This window comes from Octodon degus, unplaced genomic scaffold, assembly GCF_000260255.1.
Source record: "Octodon degus isolate 3935 unplaced genomic scaffold, OctDeg1.0 scaffold00015, whole genome shotgun sequence".
Lineage (NCBI taxonomy): Eukaryota > Metazoa > Chordata > Mammalia > Rodentia > Octodontidae > Octodon > Octodon degus.
The window spans coordinates 4,120,389-4,143,862 of NW_004524591.1; the positions used below are offsets into that span (position 1 = coordinate 4,120,389).

General features: G+C 35.8%; 1 protein-coding gene across 2 annotated transcripts in view; it reads right to left on the reverse strand.

The window, feature by feature from the left end:
- Positions 1-23,474, reverse strand: part of Dgkb (diacylglycerol kinase beta) — a 705,005-nt gene that overhangs the window by 507,776 nt on the left and 173,755 nt on the right. For both annotated transcript variants that reach the window (XM_023709934.1, XM_023709933.1), the window contains exons 5-7: positions 12,184-12,324; positions 4,249-4,298; positions 900-974 (exon numbers count right to left, since the gene is read on the reverse strand). In XM_023709934.1, the coding sequence (XP_023565702.1) occupies positions 900-974; positions 4,249-4,298; positions 12,184-12,324 (266 nt within the window). The remainder of the gene's footprint in view (positions 1-899; positions 975-4,248; positions 4,299-12,183; positions 12,325-23,474) is intronic.

Consider the following 23,474-nt stretch of genomic DNA (forward strand, 5'->3'; position numbering starts at 1 on the left):
TTCCTTAAAACCAAAGGAATAATTGTTGGAGAAAACCTGTCCAATTTCGAGGAAATGACAGATATCTTCTACAATTGTTTATTTTATTTATTTATTTATTTGTTTTGGGGGGGGCAGGAGGTTTACAAGTAGCCAATCCGAGAGCACTATTCAGATCTTCTTGCTGCTGATTGGCTGCTGCCTCAGAACCCTCCTCCGCAGGTGCTCCAGCATTCCCTCATCACCGAGGGTTGCACTGCATTGCTGTCTCGAGTGCTCTCAGTTTTGTATTTCCTCAAGCCATAAAATGCCTAGAATGCCACCAACATGAGTTGTGCCTTCGAAGTCTTTATTAGTACAGTATTTAAAAAAAAATAACTTATATAACTGCAGCAGATGTAGCATACTTAGAGTCTAAACTACAAATGTAGGCATTTATAGGCATTCTTCTGACCATATCTGAAATTTACCCTGCTATGGAAACATAACCCCAGAGAATTTCAGGGATACATTGCACTTGGGTCTTCATTCACCCATTCGTAAGATGAACAAAATGACATGTCTGAGAGTTGCAAGTACCCACGAAACGTGCAGTAGCAAGACAAACTGGACAGGAATGATTCATCGCGATTTTTTTCATAGGATCCATGAACCTGGGCAATTCATCCTTACCTCCGTGCACGTTAAGTGGGACATTCAAAATAATTTCTATAGAGAAGAAAGCAAAAAAGATACTGCTAAAAGCATTACGTCATCACATCTACCTGGTGATCACATTCCAAATCCACTTTGATTCCTGATTAGAATGGTAACACAGTTATTCAGAGACAAAAGTCATATTGCAGTAAGGTCCTTGAAAAGAGAACAAGGGAAGGAACCGTCTCGAATATAGACAACAGCTAAATCAGTCATCTACCTACTGGATTAAGTTCGGTGACGTCCCACTCAAGATACTCTGCGACATGCATCATCTGACTGATGATATTTTCCAGCTCCTGGAGAACAGGGATGGAGGAGGATGAAGAACATCGCATTAATCTTTCACTTAGAGGCAACATTTTGTTCAAACAGCAGCTCAAAAATTACAGTTTTATGATCATCTATGTTCACAAAAATTACAATTTGGAAAGCAAAAACAAAGCACAGCTTAGTATAAGTGCTGCCAAAGTGAGCACACACAATGTTTTTTTAAGGATCTTATTAATTATACAGGAAGAAGAGTTCAGATATAATTTTATCTTGTGCTTTATCTGACATCTTCACCAAGAGAGGGCACAATGATACCAAGAAATGATGTCTTCCAGAAAATCGTGCCTCATGAGAGCCGGAACCAATGTATATTTTCACAGGAAAGGATTTTTTCAAGTCATTGAATAGCGTGACCCTTTGGCTTGAGAACAGATGTCGAAGGGTGGAAGGAAGGAGTTGAGAGTGACTGAAAGGTTTATTTTTATTCTCATACTTTAAGAACCTCTATTGACTCTTCTGGTCCTTTATTGGGATAATCTGCTCTCTGAAAAAGTTTCAGGGTCGAGTTTTGGAGGCTAAGTTTATGTGGCCTTTATTTTGTGACTGGATGGAATTTTAGTTTGGATTTTCATATTTTTCTGTTCAAATGTAAACCCTTTTGAAGAACTCATAGGTGATACACTGACTTGGCTTAATAAATTAAACTATCTTTGATACATATGTATTTAATATTTTTGTCTCCATATACAAAAAATGGTTTTATGTGACATTTTTAGTTTCACAAGTAGACATGATATAGCTTAAAAGTGGTGTTTTATAGTGTAATTTAAAATGTTCAAAGTATAAAAGTATAAAGCTTGAACGTATGCTATTCATACATTTTTCCACTCAAATCTCTGATGTAATTTGTATGGTCAGTGTTAATGGGATGTAAAAAAATGTGGTTTTAAAAAGTTATTTGTTTAGGAGTCACAGGGTCTCTCCATGAAAGTAGTGAATGCTGTGCTTCTTTCCAAAAATATATATATTATTTATGCAAGACAACTTGCCCCAGAAATAATAAAATATATAAGTAGTTTTTAGAAAATATATTTTTTAAGTATGTGTGTTACTAATCTCTCACTACTATATCTTTGCTTATATCCAGTGTAATAGTATTGATGAATTAAAAAGTGCTGGGATTGTTTGTTAAGAGCAGAATTTTTTTTAACAGATTTGATGTGACATCACATTAGTCATCTAACCCCACATTGAATTTTGTCATCAGTGAATTGGATTTTCTCATCTTCTCTAGTTCAAAAAGTAGCCTCACGGGATAAAAATGCTCTTATGGAAAGTACATTAATCTAGATGTTTGACACTAGAAATGCAGATTAAGCAGTAATTCTTATAGTGGGAGATGGTCAGAGTTTTTAAATTGTCAGTTTTCTTTATTTTGTTTCCAAAAAATAAACTGCTACTCATTTAAAATATTAACACAAGACTGGGCATGGTGTCGCATGCCTGTAATCCCAGTGCTTGGGAGGCTGAAAACAGGATGATCACTACAAATCCGATCTGTGTAAAATGACCCTGAACCCTGTACTAAAATACATTAAAAAAATATTAACACAAATGAATTCAGAAAGCAAAAAATACTGAGGGAAATTATTAATATAGTAGGCTGGAACAAATCCTAATGATTAAATCCAAATATTTCAATACAAAAAAAGAAAGGCAAAAGAGAGAAGAGAAAACACTAATGGTAAATGCCAAATTTATTCCCAATTTATTGTTAAATACTAGGAACACAGTTATAAATAATTCTAGTTAACTATCATATATATTTTCAGAAAATGGCTAGAGCAACTAAAGAAATTTTTGTCTGAATTTATAGATCACCAGCCCATAACAAAAAGTCATAAAGAAACATCATTTAAAATTAATTAAAAGGAAACACCAAATGAAACCAATATTAATTATGATATAATTTTTGTTACTGTAGTCCTAAGTATAATCATGAGCTCAGTAAATATCATGGAAAAATATACCTAAATTCCTAGTTATGCTGCCACATCATAAAATTAAGAAATTTATTATGTACCCTAATATTCCTAAAAGGAAAAGGGAGAATTAGTAGGCACTTAAAAGAAATAGCATAAGAAAAATTACTGAGCCTGAAACATAAGAAATCCTATAATCACAGCATCCAGCACTTTCCTTGGGTGGGAATAATATGTTTTACTTTATTTCTGGAGATGCTGTTATGCCACTTATCCTGCTGAGCGACGCATAAACCTGTCTTCACATTTATTTTTCTGTTCGTCATTTACACCATTATTGTTTTATTACTGTCCCTTTTTCATGAGGAAGTAGAAATAACATACACAACTTCGATCAATGTATTAAAAGGAACAGTTACTGCTTTTATTGTGTGATTAGTATTGCTTGCTTATTTCTGGGAATCTGAGCAACTATTTTGAAGCTAACAATATGCAATATAGTAACCATTGTTAATTCCTCATCAACTTGTTTTGAAATTCTGTTTCATTTTTATTCTTTTTCAAATTCTTTTTTAAAAATGTTATCAGCAAACATACATTTTATTTATGGATGAAATTTGAGATAGACTTTCATTAAGTTTGTGCAGTAGGCCTTAGGCTAATCTGTACTTCTTAAAATATCCATTGATGATTTTTAAGTCTTACAAATACAGTGCACATATAATTGTTCTTTCTAGTTAGTAACAGAGACTATTTTTCTCCCACTTTATATGATTCAAGCTTTAGTGTGTAAGGTGTCTATAAATTGGATGAGATATTTTTAACAAGGAAGTTCATCAAGACAGTCTGTAAATACATTTATTTCAAAACCATGTATGGCAAGAACACTGTTTTATAAATGAGAAAATACAAACTTCAAATTGACCTGGTAATTCTTTTAGGTTCTACTTGTACTCTCACTATTTTTCTAGGTGTCAGATCTCATGGATCATTTTTCTTTCTTTCTAGATCAATGGTCTCAACTTTACCTGATGTTTTATTCAGACAATGTTGGAATCTTCGTTTTTATCCACATCCAGCACAGAAAAAAAAAAAAAAAAAGCCATGTTTTGGTAACAAAACTGCAATAGAAAAAGCATAATCCTGTCTCCTCAGACCACTTTTCCTCTCAATGGCAAATGATAAAAATATGGTATGAGTGGTTGTAAACCATATTAAATCTTCCTTTTGTGTTGATAGTTCTATATTTATTCACTGTCTTTTGTACAGAAAAAATTACTTCAAATTTTTCCACAGAAAATTTCAAGGAAAAAATTACCGAGCTGTCCAGGAAGCCGTTCCCATCTGTGTCATAAAGGCGAAACATAACTAGAATAAAAGAGGTGTTGAAAAAGATGTAAGTGAACAGGTTCCAGGTGAGTTCAAAACACATTCTTTTAAGTTTAGTTTCTGCTGAAAACATACACTGAAATGCTTCCCTGCTCAAGCAGGTATTTCATGAGATTATTTATCAGGCTACATTAAAAATGAATCAATCGCTCAATCAAATACTGGATATCAGATCTAGCGTCTGTCATATTTTGTATGTATATAAGAAACACTGAAATGCAATGTTGTTAGCTCAAACTCTGTATTATTAGATACTAACTCAAATATAACAAGAGAAGTTGAAACATTCAGAATCTGGGTAAGAAAGACCAATTTGAGAAATACATAACAATTTAGAATCCATGGTTCCACGAACTTTATGAAACATTGTTCTCTTGCCTATAACATGAGAACCATCTTGTTGCCATGATGCACATCCATGTGAAGATAGTTAAGGGAGTTCTCAGGCACAAGTGCATGCCACATGGCCAGAGGAGCAAAAGCTATGGGGCCTTTTTCTGAAGGAAGAGGCCAGCACAGGGGTACAGGGTCGGAGTGGCTACAGGACTGTTGGTGGCGCTTCATTAAGGTAACTCATCTTCCGACTAAGTAAGTGGAAAGTGCTGACTCTGCTAGTGAGCTCAAGAAAGCAGGACAGATGCTCTGACCAGCCCAGCTCTCTCCTGTAAGCCACAGACCAGTGTAATGCTGTGGAAGAGGCTGCCGGTGGTGTGTGGGATAAACAGTGGAGAATGATCCAGCTGTGAAAACAGAAGAGTGGAAATAATAGTTTGTGTTGGATGTGTGTCATTTCCTGAGGGAACTTGATGTCCAAGGTGTGCAGTATTAATAAAAAGACAGTAGTTACTAAGAGGCCTTATTATGCAGTGACCTAAGTCATTATCTGTAATTATTATTCTAATATTTAATGGTTATATATTTCACTACTCTAAGATATCATTATAAGGTACAAAATTAGTCTCTATGTTGCCAACTTAACAATGATATTCTAATGTTTTTTGCAAAAGGCAAACAGCGTTAATGATTTTAAAGTGTAAAAGAAATGCGTAGACTGAATTAAGGAAAATAATGTTGGACCAGCTTAAGGACTTAAATTTTACCTTCAAGCCACAGATAGCAATCTCTTTCATACCTCAGTAAATGAAAGTAAAATGCAAGAGTGAAATTTATCACACTTAGCATTTCAAGATTTTCTAGGCTAGCAGCAAATAATAAAATATCTTTTTAAGTAATAAGAATTGCCAGAAGAGATTAACACCAGCAACACCAGAAAGAAGCCACAGGCTCTAACAAGCCCAACTGTTGGGACCAGGGCATTACGGCTGTTAGTCTTGCCTGGAATAAATGTCTGTAAAATTATTTGATAGTGTTTACCCTTGTGTGAACCTGGGGCCAAAAACAGTGAGACAAGTGGGACTCTATGAATGAAATGAAAGGTTCAGCCCAAGACATAGAGAAAATACAAGAATCTTGGTGAGAATGAAATGAGCTCTCTGCGAGGTTAAAAATATTAGTGAAAAAGTGGAAGAGCTCACCACAGGATGTAAAATGCATATACATGTTCAGTTATATAGTGAGCGACAGGAAGGCAAATCATGTAGAAAACAGAGAAGGAAAGAAAAATGGTCACGCAGAATCAGGCTTTGGGAATTCAACAAGCAAATACAATTGATTCTAGAAAGACAGAAAAGGTAAAATAAAAGGAGATGGCAGTTATGAAAAAAGACATTAAATAACATATAAAGACCCAACTTGCTCCATCAGAATTTGTACTGAACAAATTGATAATTGATGAGTTATAAAAATAACATCAAATAATGACAACAAGGCAGTTATGAACTCCATGGAAAATAAAATGAAATTGAAAATAAATATTGTTTGGCTCTAATCACTATAAAACCTGCCCATTTAAAAACAATATTAATATAAAACATTGACAAAATTAACAATTGTTCTTCAATTTATAATAAGACTACTCCTTGTTAGTATTTAAAAATAAAGACAGGCCTCCAGATGAAGTGAATCTTTGAAGAAATTGATATTTTTAAAATTAGTGTAAGCATTATCAGTGTTTAGGTGGAAAAATAAGGCCCATATTCAAAATACTCTGTCAATACTATGCCTTCCAAATGTGAGTAGCTGCTACAAAGTTAAGAGGTAATTTAACCCACTTGTTTTTTTCTATTTTTATATGCATATAATTTTGCTTTATATGGTAGCAATTAGGTGCCCACACGTAGATTTAATTAAAAGATCAGATCCAGGGCATATTATGTAAGATACAGAGTTTTTTATATCTATATTTTTTCTCTTCCAAGATATTTGCCAGTTCCTGTTTCTTCTCAGTGCATAATTTCATAATATCTTATAAACTTTTGCTTTCTCTGATAACTTGTTCATATGAAAATGTCAGTAAAACATTTGTTATTAATTCTTAGAAAGTGTATATATTTTAAAGGTGTTTTAGTTGGAATACTTTTCATTTACATATTTCACTTTTATATACATTTCCAATATCACAGTAAAAACACTGAAGATAACTTTTCAAAATAAAAGTGGAACTTAACTGTATGCAAGATCAGAAATCATATATTTTATTCACAGTGGAAAAACTGATGGTAAAATTAATAACTATGCTCTCTGGGCTTTAGTTTTTTCATTGACACACTACAGGGAAGTTAATAAAGTTATCTTGAGCACCTTTTTGATATTAAATGTCAGGGGCTTGAAGCTTAAGAGTGCACATAACAATATTTCCACCACACGAGCTACTTTTCAGTATCTGCGTGTCAGTTCTCCACTTTCCGAATATGTTTCAGATACACTGAAACAAAGTGTGAAGTGAAACAAACGGAGTCCTACTAGGATACTTTTAGTGTGAGGTGGGCCTTAAGTGTGCGCTGCACTGTGAGAAACACATTGGGCAGAACGCCACACTCACTGCATGCTACACAAGCAATGCCGGATAGGAAAAGTGGACCCACCTACCAGCATCTGCCTGTAGCTCAAAGCCAGAAGAAAGAGTGGCAAGAAATATGGGGGCTAAGCAGTAAAGGCAGAGTAGTCTAGAGATACCAAAGTAATGTTTTAAATTTTATGCTGTACTCAACTGAAACTATCAGAGTCTCAGTTTTCACACCATGTCAGAAGAACAAGAGAAAAGAATAGGGATAGTAGTGGACAGATCATTGATGTTAATTTCAGATGACAAGAGAAGTTCTAGAATTCATACCTAATATACGGCCTGATCTTTAAGTAGGGAGAATTTCAAAAGGCAAAGCATCTAGATTCCCTCTTGCTAAAAAATAGTGAAGAAAACATTGAATCCTGGAAGATAATTCTTGCAGAGAAAAAATTCATAAAGTTTTTCTCTTCACTTCATTTCAACAACTTCAACATATGCACAAACAAAGAGAGCATATTGGTGCTAAATAAGAGAGCATAATTGAAATCAAGGATTTGGGCTTCAGTAAATATTTAGAGGAGGAAGGTGCCAAGAGACAGTCAGCGAGTTCAGGAAGAAGTGAACTGGTCAAGGGTCAAAAATTTCAAGCTGCGACCAGCCAAATAGCTCAGCAGATTAAAGCACCTGCAATCAGGTGCAGGAACCGGGGTTTAGATACCCGGGCCTGTCTTGCTGGACCTGCCTCCGGGAGCCTGTAACCTAGCTCTTGGGAGGCTGTAAACAAGTGGATCACTAGGAGTCCGATCTAGTAGTGAGACCATGAACATTCTGTAGACCCTTCCCTAAAATACAAAAAAAATGAAAAGGAAAGAACAAAATGTCAAGCTGATTTTATTTATTTCATTCAATCCATGTCCACGTGGGAGGACATTTGTGTTAGCAAATGTGATCCCAAGTTTATACCTGAGGAAACAAAGTCCTTAAAAGGCTTTAAGAAATTACCCAAGTGAACCAGATAGTGCTATGCAGGGGGTTAAATGAAGGCAGTATAAATTAAGAGGCTGGATTCTTAAGAACTGTGCTGTGCTATATTTATATTAAAAGTAGGACAATGGTAAGTTGAGTGAATGTAGGCTGTGGTCCAAGTAAAATTCTAGATTTTACAATTTTGAGGTAAAAATGTCTTTTCAAAATCCTAAGGCTTGGAGCATTTCAAGAAAGTAAGTAGCTGAAATGAAATGGAGATGACATCCTAGAATGTGAGCAAAACAAGGACTAAAGAATGGTTAATGGGGTCTCCATAATGTGGTCCTGAGACCCTGTGTTAGGTGGGCAAGCTACCCTTGGACCATGCTGTAATCCATCCAGAATGGTTGATAATGGATACCAGCAAGGAGGGACAAAAGTGGAACACACACACACACACACACACACACACACACACACACACACACACACAAACAAACAAAACAAAACCAAAAAAACCCACACTCATGCAAATGCATGAACACACATAGGCTCACAAGCCTTCTAAGAGTATAAAGGAATCAACTGGGTTAATAAACATTTTAGACCTGAAAGCCTCAGAGTAAGTTGGCAACATCCCCAGAATGAAATTAGGATTGGGTTAAGGAAAGCAAGGGGAAGCTGTGACTTGTCATGCACACAAAGTTCACAAACTTGTGGTCACTTCCTACTCAGGGGGACAAGTTTCACACTGAACTTTTCTAATTCCTGACAGAATGGATAAAAGGGGAGATAGAAAATGTTGCATAGAATCCAACAGGATTTTTGTAAAACCATTAATTGGGAGGGATGTGTTGTTTTTGTAAACATTGGCAAAATATTTATTTTGCCTAATATCCCATATAGGATAATCATGCCTTATCCTGTCCTATTTAGTAATTCTATTAAAAGCAATGATCACAGCAGAGGAAGTGTGTGTGTGTGTGTGTGTGTGTGTGTGTGTGTGTGTGGTATATGATTTTTTCAGACAGAAAAAGAAGCTATATAAACCAGTACTTCTCTGGTGACCCCCTAGACCAACAGCATCAGCTCCTCTGAAAATTTGTCAGAAATACCACTGAAAGGCTAGCTACTTGAAATTAAAATCCAAATTGACTCTTCAACTACAAAATAAACTAGTGTTGGTGCCTGGTTGCATGTTCTTCTGTGTTCATCATGATCACTTTTTCTTATTCTTCTAATTTATATTGGGCTTAATATGTTATAATGCTTTGGAACTAAGTACCTACTAAAGGAAACACTGTTAAATACTTTCTAAAGTCTTGGTGAGAAAAGTTTTGAGAATTATAGCAAATTGCTCAGATGTGACAAACTGGGAAGAGGAATTTTCAGGTATGGACAGTAAAGAAGAAAGAGTAAAACACAAAACTTCTGGTGAATTTGATGTACAGCACGGCAGGGACTGCCAAATCAGGACATCAAGACTAAAGCCACAGGATCAACTAACTTGAAGAGTATGATGAAATTCATCCTGCTAATACCAGGTTATGAAGTCAGCCTATGAAGAGAGTTCAAAGACAGGATTGAAAACAAGGCAAAGGAAACTATTTGGCATCAGCTTAAGAAAAACAATGGGGAACTGAAAGAACAGAAGGAAGAATGACAAAAACATCAAAGGAAAGTATGTGGTGGGTCAATTTGACTGGATTCATCAAGTCTTTCTGAATGGTATAAGAACTAATACACTGCCTGCAGTGGTGGCCTAACACAATTTGGGTTCAGGCCTCCAAGTGAAAAGCAAAGTGCATGTTCTTAGGAATCCCATCTTTTTCTTTTCTAAGTATTTAACACAGGGTCTCACTACACAGCTTGGACTCATAGTGATCTTCCTGTTTTCAGCCTCCTCAGCACTGTGATTACAGGCCTGTGCCACCACGCCAGGTCTCAGTCGTTGGCTCTGCATGCCCAGGAGCAGGGCACGAGTGACATGTGATCCTGGGGTCGAACCCTTGCCTCTGCACTTGCCTAAGCAGATGCTCAGTCCACTGAGCTATCCCACTGGCCTGGGAATGCTACGTGAAAAGCAACATACTTTCATGAACTCCGAAGATAATTAAACAGCAATACTTAAGATTGTCTAGGGGAGGATGGATAGTGTTTTCATTAATTCTTGGATGTGAAACAATATCTGTCTTTATGTTTTTATTATAGTCCCAAATAGGGACATCTTAGCACCTGAACAAACTTTGTCCCTGGCTGTCACATCAATAGAAATTTTCTGAACATAAATATTTATTTTGGAATGGTAGACATTTCTGTAGGTTCTTAGGAATACAAAATAAATCTTGAAATGCAAATATTTGATAGTTATAGATAATAAATATATACTTAAAGATGATGCTTATACAGTTTATTCATAACCTAAACAAGTGTGACTTATAAATAATCTTAGGGTAAAAATCCTTATTGATAGGAAAACTGTCATCAAAATTACTATAAAGTTCAACTAAAACACCTCTGAAATATAATATCAAAACTTCAAAACAGTTGATAATAGCTTTAATATATTGCATTCTGGATTCATTAGCTTTACTGATATTTGAGTACCAAAGTTTTAAAATTCATTTTAACGGTGTCAAAGATTAAATTTATCATATTATTGAATAAATTGTTAGTGCTATGCTATAAAGGATTTTGAAGATAAAATTGAGTCCAATAATCACAATCAATGAAAAATAATTTCTTGCCTTGCAATAAATATATTTGCCACCAGAGTGAGCTCACTCATTGGGTTTTTTTTTTTTTATTAAAGAGGCTAAAGTTGCTGCATTTCCAACATCATAATTCTCTCTACCTGCACATACTGGAAGAATCAAATGTATTGTTTAATTACTTGTATTACCGAGATTCAAGTCCTATAAAGGCAACTCTCAGATTTGCGTTTTCAGAAACAATTTGTCTCTGTGAAAGAGAATGTTAGTGCTGTTTGCAAAGAAGATTTGTCTATGGGAGACAAATACAAGTTGAGCATGGCTAAGAATTCTTCTGCTCAGTAATAGGAAGCGCTCTTCACACACTAGAAATAAATTCTTCTGTATAACTAAAAGGGCCTGTGCCTATAGTCTCTGTCTCTCTCCCTGTTTCTGTCTCTCTTTCTCTCTTCATCTGTCTCTTTCTCTCAGTCTCTGTCTCTCTGTCTGTCTCTGTCTCTGTCTGTCTGTCTGTCTGTCTGTCTGTCTGTCTCTCTCTCTCTCTCACACACACACACACACACACACACAAACACACACAGTGTCTCACTAAGCAACTCAGTGATTTCTCTGTTTCCAGCCTCCCCATTGCTGGAATTACAGACACGCACCACCACTCTGGGTCTTGGCTGCTGGCTCAGTGTGGCCGGGGATGGGTCACATGCGACATGTGGTGCCAGGGATCGAACCCAGGTCCCTGTGCTTGCCTAAGTAGACTCTTAGTCTTTGAGATATCTCACTGCGGCCCCCTATAGTCTCTTCTTAACTCAAAAACAACACAAGCAGCTGAGAAACAAAATTTTTGAATGTCATGATTGTGCCAGGCATGACTGTACTATGCACATAATGCCTCCACTCTGGGGATTGCAAATGTAAGTCATTGAAACAAATTAACAACTTAGCAAGATCCTGTTTCAATAAAATCAAAGCAGTGGTGGGAAACACTGGGGATTGAGAGATAGAGAAAATCAGAGAGACAGGGACAGACTAAGGGGTAAAATGTTGGTGAGATAGCCCAATATGAAAAGTTTAGGAACCCATGGGGTAATAAAGAAAAATTGATCAAGAAGTGATGACTCTTAACTGATAGATCATTGTCTCTCAGGGAAAATTGATCTTTGTTAAGAAAATCACTGACCTTAAGAATTTAGACAAATGCAATTTGTACATGTTGAGTTCTTTAATGTCCAGCCTTTCTCTCTACTTCACCCAGGACGAACAAAGCTAAGTAAGAAATACCTACATTCGAGCTTATCCTCAGGTCTTCCTCTCTCTAGCAGAGACAGGTAGCACACAATGTCTTTCAGATGGATCACTTCTGGGGAACACGAGTTTGCAGGAGAAGTTCGGGGAGGGGTGATGGCACCTTTATTCATTTTTAATCCTAGAAAAAAAGAATTTTATGTCTTTAAAAGGTGTCCACAGTGCTTTCAAAAATAAAATGAATAGAGAAAATAGATAACACATAGACTGTGTCAACATCTGTGTACTCTTTTTAGAAATAGAAAAAGCAAGTTCTCTGGAGTTCAAATACAGAACAGGCACATGTGTCTCATAACTGGTAGAAATAGTATTCTTGGGGATTCAAGGACAGAGTGGCTGCACCCTCAGCCACTGCAGGGAGTTACATCCATACTTATTTTTTCCAGCAGATACACAAATTCAATGGATAAAAACCTATTCTATTCCACTTTTCCCTGCATTAGACACAATAAAAATTGTCTGGGAAGTTACAAATATGGCCTTTCACATAGAGCTGAAGAAAAAAAAATGTGAGTCCACTTGATTTTAATACTGATAACAAGTAATAATTCCTTTGTTTTAAAATCCCAAGAAGTGAAGGCAAACATTCATCGGAACCACCAATAGGTCACCGTTTGCACTACAGAGGAATTTTCCACCAGTAAGACCGGAAAGAATAAACAAAAATCTGGATGAACATGATGAACTTTTCAGAAAGTGGAATAAACATATGTCTGTTCATTTAAGCTTAATTGGTCCTCACTTTATTTGTAAAAAACACTATTAATTTTCCTGCTCCAAGACAAATGTTAAAAAAGTCATATTGTTCACAACTGCTGCAATTGTTAATCTTCTAGCTGATGGAAATCTACTTGAAGCTTGTTCACAACAAATATTTACTTCTGTATTAGAGAGAATCCTGCAAAAACAGGTCTTGTGCTCTGAGATGGACAGAAGCAAAGTCAAGGTACATCTTGCCAAAGTGGTGGGAAGAAAACAGCCATGCGGGTGGAATCAATAACGTAGTAATGGCTAGTAGATTCCTAAACAACCAGGTTACTGACTGGAGGAAAGAAATCCTCTCCAGATCTAGTTTTGCAAGCCCGTCTCTGCTTAGCACACATTATCTATCTCTTGGAGACTTCCTTCCTTGGATTTGCAACCTGTGTTGATTGCCTATTATTGTAGTCAGTCATCTCAAAGATACTTATACATATAATTTAATTCTGTTAAAACATAATAATGTATTATTATTATTATTATTATTATTATTATTATCTCATCATTCTCAATGTTGCTACTAAGAAAATGTCCCATTTATTATATGTCTCATAGATGGCTGGAATACCTCGGGTCTCACTTAACTTTCACAATAGCTTTATTCTGTACAATGGAATATTTCTATCCCATAGATAAGGGCCAGCATTTCCCCAGAGCTTGAGGAATGTATGTTAACCCTGTCTTTTATGCACCAATATTCTGTGCAGTACAAATTTCTTGAAATCTAGTAAGAATAAGAAAAAAAGAAGCCATGTGTACAAATACCTCATTAGTGGGTTTCAGACTGCCCAAATGTTTTCTAACCTATTTTTCTATCCTATCCTAGCATATACTTTACATTTTGTCAGACTCTTTACATTGTATTTATTACTCAAAATGTCACAAGGCAGTTAGAAAAAGCTTGCTTTACACTTTTCCTTCATTTTCTTTGCCAAAGACTGTCTTAATACAACTTTGTATCTCTACATTTCACGTTCATTCTGCTGTTAGCAGTTGCATATATAAATATAGTTATATCACACAAGTAGTTTATAGTTATCAATTACATATATACTATATGTAGATAAATGAATTATCACCGTATAATACATTGTACAGTACCAGTAGTTTTCATCAACCAAAAAAGGCAGAGAAGTGCAGACAGTCCTGAGCTTTAAAATGCTCCAAGTAATTGTAACTAGCCAATTAGAGCCCAGCCAGCTACCATAATTACAAGTTCCAATTTATGATAAAAGACATTTTGGCACTGACCCCTGACACGACCACAGCTTCCAGATTTGGAGAACACAGCATCTAATGTATACCTGGGTAAACGGTGACCTGACTCCTCCTGGATAAGCTAATTCTCTCTTGCCAGCTTTCGCTGTACACTGCTGAGATGAATTAATCAGTGCAGTTTAACCATTTAATACAACGGATCAGGACAAAATGAGGAAGAGAGATACAACATGTTATTACCTCATTTTAAAGAAGCATAGATATGTGCATTTCACTGTTTTTGAATGTAAAACTTTATTTGGATAAAGCTAAGCTCATTGTAATTGAATGTCTGGTTACATGATGGAGCACAGACTGTAAATAATTAGAAAATCTAAGGAGAACATACTGGTCTACTTGCCTGTTCCATAAGATGCATATTGAGCGAGAACATACAGATATATATCATGTAGCTTCACTTTGGAAACAACATATTACTGTAGAAAAATTCTTTTTGGTTGAAAAAACAAACAGTTCCATTTTGACAAATTTTTGTTAACTAAAAGCTGTGTCATACATTTAATTGTATCACAGTTTACCAGTTAAAAAATTAAGACATGGATGAGGCCATAACTCAGTGGCACAAGCGCTGACCTGGCAGGTGCAAGATCCTGAGTTCAGTTCCCAGTGTACCTCTCCCCCCAAAAACGTTAAGATTCTAAAATAGAAAAAAAGGTATCTTTCCAGTGGAGATGTTAAAGAACTGAGAGACTTGCCTAAGAGTTTAATAATTAGCCAAATTTGAGAGACAAAATATATACATTTTATAATAAGTTGGGGACTGGATCAAGAGAAACAATCTGCCAGACACATTTTCCCAGTATCCTGGTGGGTGGCAACGAAGGTCATAGATCTGGACTTTACTAATATGTCAAGAATTTATATTTTTAGGGCAATTTTAAGTTCATAGGAAAATTGAGGAGCACACAACGATCTCCTTCTGTTCTTGGTTCCCGTGTGCAGCTTTCTCCACTCCCAAGATCTCCCACATCCTGTTATGTTCATGACAACTAATGCCTCAATCTGCGCCAAACTTGGCGGTCTACACCAGAGCCCAGATTTGTGCCCTTCCCTCTAGGAGCTGGCACAAGTGCACTGCCGTTAGAGGGTCATGCAGGACGACTTCTGTGCCTCAGGGTGTACATCCTGCTTGCATATCCTGCATCTCTGGCCTATAACAAAGCACTTCTGATGTCCATTTCTCCCTGGCTTTGACTTTTTTGTAACATTATGCAGTTGCATTCATCCATATGTAGCCTTTTCAAGTTGAGTACTGCCTTTACTAATAGGGTATAAAATTCCCTCCATGTCTCTTCATGAGTTGATAGCTCCTTTACTTTTAGCACTGAGTCACATTCAATTGTCTGGATATACCACAGTGAATGTCTGCATCCACTACCTTTATTATATTTTGAAGTGAAAGCCTGAAGAACGGGCCACAGATTCATTCCTGCTTTTCATGTCTACCCCAAGCTCCATGTGCTCTTCTTATCCAGTGAAAATGTTTCTCCATGTCCACATTTAGTTCTCTGGAAAATTGGCTTCTATGGACCTCAGTATTTCCCCATTCAGATTGTGTTTACATTTCACTTTCTCCCTTACTTTTTAAATCCTTTCCTTAAATTTAACTGGAAAGGCTTCACACTAGTTATTTTCTTCTGCTGCAGTTCATTGCCCTGAAGCATAGTCCTTTCCCTTGTAAGTGGCTTGTGCTAGTGATAAATTAGAAGCACAGTTGATAACACTTAGGACAAACGAGTAATTAACCTGTAGCTCCTCAGTTACCTGTTGACTAGAATCTCACAAAGTTCAGCAGCACCAACAGCCTCTGATGAAGAGGGTCAGATGTCCTTCCCTTCCCTTGTCTTCTCCTCCCTTTTCTTCCTTTTCCCTTTTTCTTTATTTTCTTTTTCTCTCCTACTTTTCTTTCTGCTTTTCTTACTTCCTTCCTACTTCAATTTTCTTCCCTCTCTCCCTCCATATCTAATTCCCTACATTCCTCTCTTTCTTTCTTCCCTTTTTTATTTCCTTTTGCTGGGACTGGAGCTCAGGACTTCATGGATTCAGCACACCAGGGGGTGGGACTGGCTGGCATGTGGTGCTGGGGGAATGAACCGCGGTTTCTGTGCTTTGCTAAGCTTGTTCTAAGTAGGTGTTTTAGACCACTGAGCCATCTCCCCGGCCCCCTCACGTTTACTTCTGAAGATACTGTGATTGACTGACTCTCTGTCTGCTTACTGGTTCATTTGCCCCAGGGTATCCTACTTTAGGTAGTATACACAAACTCTGTAAGATAGGCATATATGAACTCCCACATTCATATATGCCTATATACGTAGGCATATCTACTGTAGTGTGTAATAGAGTACAACACTGAATGAAAAATAAGCATTGCAATTGCATGGTATCAGGTTGATTAGAAATGATCACTTTGTATTTGTACTTTGGACCATTTTCTTTGTTCTCATTAATATATATATGTATATATATATATATGCATATATATGTATATTTGTCTGTGTTTTACTTACAAAAATAGGATTTGTATAATTGAGTATTGCCTACTGTGATCATACTCCTTGAGCACATGGTTTTCGTTTTACTCCAATTATACACTCCACTTCTTGAAATATTAAGCTTTAAAAGGTTTTGTTCTAATAGGTTTCTGTAATAACGGTCTCAAAGCTAAATTACCAGCAAGTAAGCTCTGAATACCCATCAATTTAGTGTCTCTGTTGCAGCTCATTTCATTTCCAAAGACTTCCATTTTTAGATAATGAAAATGGAGGCATTAACTCTGCTTCTCCCTTCATCTTTTAAAATGAAAAGTGAAAAACGATTAAAATAAATTATAGCTCTAAATTTTTAAGGCAATAAATGCTAGCAATTTAGTGTTTCCACTTTTATAATGTTTTGATCTGTGGAAGTTTATTGGGCTTATAAAACAGAATGCTACATAATGCTGCCATATTTCTAAAACCCATGCTAATGATTGTGCAGAGTTCTGTAGATAGCTAAGAGGTGGTATATGATTATCACATGTGATTCTGACACATAATCACTTACCCTTCCCTAGGGAGAGTATTATAATTACATTTACATACACTTATGCAAATCATAGGCAAAGTGAGAATATAGGTTTGGCTACAAATGAGCAAAGAATGTAAAAGATTGATCCCTTTTGATCTGTAGACAGACAGTGAGATAGAGTGTCCTGCAGAAGACGGAGCGCGGACCCAATTCTGAGAACATCCACTGGGCTTCAGCTGTATCGATAGGGGCTAACTCCCAGACGAGCAATTCTAGGTACCAGACTTGAGGATGTGCAGGCATTTGAGGTCCGTATTCCAGCAGCAGAGTCACCTCTTGGTGGAGGAATAATGATAATACACTGACTCTTGCAGCACACAGCACTTCTGCTTAGTGACTGTGTCATTCCATTGTGGAGAAGAAAGTTAGAAAGTCAGTTGATAAACTGAGCTCCTCGGTTACAACGCTGTTGATTCAGGTAGTCAAGACTTGAAAACAGGCCACTTAATTGTACCTCTCCATAAAACACTAAGGACAAGATCTGTCTATACCATTGTGTCTAATGAAGCTCTCTGCAGTGCTCAAATTGGCACACATTCCATAACTTCAACCGTACAGGGTTGTTGGTCATATGGACCATCACTGCCGTGAACAACAAACAGGACTCCATGTTTTTAAAAGTGAATTTATATTTAAATAGCTACAGAAAGCAAATGGCTACTATATTAGACTATTCTGGTCATATGCTGCCTTCAGGGTATTAAATTGGGATTTGAATTAATTACTCTCAGTTATATGAATATATCTAAGAATGGGGGAAAAATCAAACCACATCATATAAAAGGAGACCAAGATACCAAATTAAATGAGGCCCTGATATCAAATTGCCCATATTTCTCACATTGAAAAGAAATACCAATGATATTAAGTTATCTCTATTCTCTCTGAATACACAGCATTCTAAATAAAAGCGAAGGTGAATTTCATTTTTATGCTCAGTATGGGTTCAAAACACTGGACTAGTCTGTCTAATAAATAGTAATAATGATGGGCATTTATTGAGGATTTATTATGTATCAAGTTCTATATATTTTAAGTGATTTACATACATGAAATTTTAATTTTAATTTTAATTAAATTTCTAATTAAGTTTTAGTTTTTAGTTTCACAACTCAGTGAATTAGATACTTATTTCTATTTTACTTTTAAAAACAGAGATAAAGGAAAATTTCTAGGTGCAATTTAAGAGGCAGTTTGAATCAGAGTATTATGTTGTCAGTATGATTTGTGAGGACAGAAGAGAAAGATAAAAATCAGGGAATCTGCCTCCACCAATTCAGTAAATGACCCTTCTATGAAATTTATATTGATTAATTCATAAAATTTTGGAATAAAATAGAAATGTCAGGCCCATTTGATATCTTTAAGTTTTCATCTTCCATTAAGCCCATTTCTTGGGACATTATAAAACATGTTTATGCTGAGCATGACCACATGTATATTTGTAGACGCAAATGTATTGGCATTTGCAAATATTTGCCAAATGTTACCAGAAATTGTTTGTAGTGAAGTGCATTATGAATGATTTTTTAATTATTTATTTCTGTGTTATACAACTGGCATAAATTGAAATAAATCTTCAGGACCTTTAGGCTTTGGCATATAAAACCAGAACCTAGGTGCTGAGATTACAACAATGAGTAAAATAGATAAAAATTTTATTTGCCCAGGGCTTTCATTCCAACTGGAAAAAAAATGCTCAACATCATTGCATATTTTTTACCTTCTATTAGAAATCAGCATATCATATGTTGCATAATGTTATACTGTTTGTCTTATATGTTACTTTTAGACTAGAGTGTCATAGACACTCTACATGTTCTTGAATATGAATGTGCAAAATCATAATATTGTTATTGATTGGCAATGATTAGATGTGACTTAAAATACAAAAAACCCTTTACTTTCAGTGTACAATTCTAATAGTGAAATTTGGAAAACAATACCATAATTTACAAGAACCAAGTGGAAGAATAAAGATACTTGACAATCAAATTCAGTGCATCAAATTCATTTAATAATTAAAAGGGAGACCAGAGCAGATCTCTTTTTTTTCTCAAGAGTAATTTTATCATGACCAAGACTTTGAAAGTGAGAGTTTCTTCTGTTTGTAGGACAAAATGTTTATGGGAGTGAAAAAATGTTATCATTATAGCTACTACTGCGACTATTAATTACAACTGTGGCTGTGGGACTGTAGAGGTGTCAGAAATATTACCTTTGAAAAAATAAATGACATTTATGAAATGGATAAAAATTATTTTATCTTTATGTGGATGTATTTCATTGATAATAAGTATATCAACATTAATGAAAGTATCGATAGAATTTATATTGATTCTATTTCAGAAATCTCCCCTTCCTCTAATCACCTATATCCTGAAGCCTCAAATTTTATATTGGCAGACAATGCTTGCTTTTGATATTTTTTGATATAGTATGTACAGATATTCTTCTATTTTGTTATAATTTTTAAATAATTTTATTGAGAAACAAACAGCAATGAGACAGTTTCAAAACCTATTAGTAGGACAGTTCTAATAATTAGTACATTGTACGTTGTTGTCTTAGTGGTTATTCATTTTACAAGATGCAAACATGATACCCTGTCCACAAACACTATTAGAACAAATCTCTCTATTCATTGAATTAAGCTTGTACTGTAACATCATATAACTCAGTTGTGTCCCAAATTTTCTGATCAAGGAGATTATGGGGCCAAAGACGAAAGTGATCGATGATGTAGAGTGTGCCTAAGGAGAGTCATGTGGAGAGGAAACATTCTCTCAGGCTTTCACAGAGAGCAAATTGGCCAAGCAATGGCTTTGACTCATGCATGTGGCTGACACTGACAAAGGATCTACAATCTCAGATACAAGATCTCAGGATAAATCCCGAGGGAATTTGACTGACCTTATCAGATCCAAAACTACAACTCTTGTTGCATAGATCTTGCTTTATCTTGGTCTTAACCATCCAGCAGAAAAGCATAAAAACGAAGTATAGGAAGGAAAGCCATGGTGTTATGTTGAGCTGCAGGAGACTCAGGTCAACAACTTCTGACATTGCTAGTCAAGCAGAAGACCCAATACTATTATGGACTACTGGACTCTTTTAGAATGTTTTGCTGAGTTCACACACCTATAATATTCAAATAAAGGAACTTAACAAAAAAAGGGGATACAGATGAATGTCCATTGTGTATCTGTGTATTCAAAGTGGTTAGGATAGATATATAGTTACATTCTCTTAATTCAATGAATAGAGGGATTTGTTCTAATAGTGTTTGTAAATAGGATATCATGTCTGCATCTTGTACAACAAATAACCACTAGGAAGACAGTATGCAATGTGTTAATTATTGGAACTTTCCTACCAATTTGATTTGAAACTGTCTCATTGCTATTTATTTCTCAATAAAATTATGGAAAAAAGAGAAAGTAGCTGTATATTTATCCTAACTATTTCGAATATACAGATACAAAATGTTCCTTCATTTGTATCCCCCTTTTTTTTGTTTAGTTTGGTCCAAAAAGGACATTCCATTGTCATTTAAATATTGTAGGTGCATGAATTCAGCAAAATATTCCAATACAGTCTAATAGTCCATAATAATAGTGGGTTTTCCATAGGACTGGCAATGTCAGAAGTTGTTGACTTGAGCCTTTTACAGCTCAGCATAATAATATGGTTTTACTTCTTATATTTTGCTTTTATATTTTTCCTCTGGATGCTTAAGACCAAGATAAAGCAAGACCTATATAACAAGAAATGTAACTTTTGTATCTGATAAGATCAGTCAAGTACCCTCAGGATTTATCCTGTAACCCTGTACTGCAGTTTGCAGAGCCTTTGTCAGTGTCAGCCATGTGGATGATTCATGGCCATTGCTTGAACAATGTGCTCTCTGTGAAAGCCTGAGAGAATGCTTTCTCTCCATGTGACTCTCCTTATGCATACTCTACATCATCAATCACTTTCCTCTGTGACCCCATAATCTCCTTGATCACAAGGAGACACAACCGAGTTGCATGATATTACAGTACAGGTTCTCCTATGTCCTGAGTCTTCACTGATCTTGACAGGCTAGGTCCAAAATGTTGGCTATTCTTGTAGTCCTTCTTTTTCTCTAATTTTTGGTCTGTAAACTTAGGTTGTTAACTCTCCAGAAGAGAAGATTATTATTATTACCCTACAACATATGCAGTTGAGCTTAACCTTACTATCTGTCTGAATATCAAACATCTTAGGCATATCATGGAACAGATATTTTCCATCAAGCATTGATATGTTAAACTTTGGGTCCCTTTAGAATATGAATAAAAATTAAAATTAAAAATATAAAAACATTTAAAAATAGAAATAAACAATTAAATATTTTTACACAGAAATTTAGAAATATAATCATATGTAGCATTGTAGAAGGACAGTCCTGTGACCTTTTTTATTTCTTATCTCTTGTTTTCATTTACTACTCTTTTTTAAAAACAAACATTTACTTGAAGAGACAGTATAGCAGTAATGGGTATGTCATGACAAGTAGTATGTATTTAGAAGGCCAGAATGACAGGCATTCCAAGCATGACTACTATTACTTTTGTTTATATTATAAAAACTGACGTTGCTTCACCGAAAAAAATTAAATTTAAGTACCCTTCAGCAACACACACACATCTCCTGACGAGAATTTTATAAGCATATGTTTCTTCTCATCACAATTAAATAACAAAGTGCATCTCTTGGTAAGAACATAAGGTGGCAAAGCCTTCAAGAAATAATTTTTTCCCAAAGATTCAAGTATCTCATTTTCCTTACAAAACTTTTTTGTTGCTGTTGCTCTTAATCTATTAACCTCTTTGTATGTGAAAGAGATATCATTTCACCATTTGGCATAAATTAGTAATGTGGAGAAAATGATTTTACAGAACACATGGAATCAGCTAAAATCTACTGTTGATGTCGAAGTACAATGTACTTATTGAAGTACATTGCATAGCAGCACACATCAGTTGAGTATTACCCCATTCAATGGGTTGAGATCTACAGAAATGATGCCTTAACTTTTTTTCAAAGAGACTTACTATTCTAAATCTCATATATCTTTAGAGCTTTATATTCCTCAATTTTATTTGTCTTCATGATAGTCTCCACCTCACTGGTAGTGTGATTTTGTTTTTGCTTAAAATTATGTAATGGATTTCTATTTTCTCCTGGATGAAGTTCTTAGCATGACAGGCAGATCTCACCCCCCATGGTCTTCATTACTTGTGTCTTTTCTGATATTCTTCTTCATTTACTGCATCTGCAACAGCCCATCAGACTTCAAGGCATACAGCCAGATCTCTCAGAGCTTCTAGTAAGCTGAACTTCCTCCAAATCCTGAAAAGACCTCTGCTAGTTTCAAGAGTATCTGTGTGGTGCTAGCCTAGGCTGGGTGGTGTGGACAGAGGCAGATTTCTTACTAGTCCTTCTAACAAGTGGCTTTCTCTAGGTATGTCATCTTCAGAGATCAATACTTTCTAGTGTGGAACCCAGACCAAGAGATTTAGAATGAAACTTTAATAAGTTTCTAAGGAGGAGTTGACTTTTGCTATAGTGACAAAGGGAGAGGAAGCATCATGCTATAGTTACTCTGAAAGAAACAGAATTTTTCAACCACAGGAGGCAGCTTAATGTGAGATAATTCTTGAATATACTGGGCAAGGAGGTAGAGAAGTACGGGAATTGACAATCTCTATGCATGCCACTGTGTTGCATGCTGTTGAATCTAATTTTGTTATCTAAAATGTATAGGAATGTCTGTTATCTAAAATGTATTGTCAACTCTGCACTGTCATTAAGGTAATATCAGAAGATAGTGTCTTTGTCATGGTTTGTGTCTTGTTGTTGCCTCAATGCATCAAGCAGTCATGGGGGAGCTTCTAGAGTTTGTTAATTAATTCATGGTCTAACACTGGGATTATGGGCATGAGTACTACACCTGCCCTGGGGCAGATAGTCTGCATACAAATGTAAGGAAGGGAGAGAGGATTGCTAGCTGCTGCAGCTGCTGCTCCTCGCTTTGTTTTTTTTTTTGCTATTTGCAATGCCATAAAAAGCTTTCCTCTGCCTTGGAGCCAGTTGTTTATGGACTGAAACCTCCACTAACTGCGAGCTAAATAATCT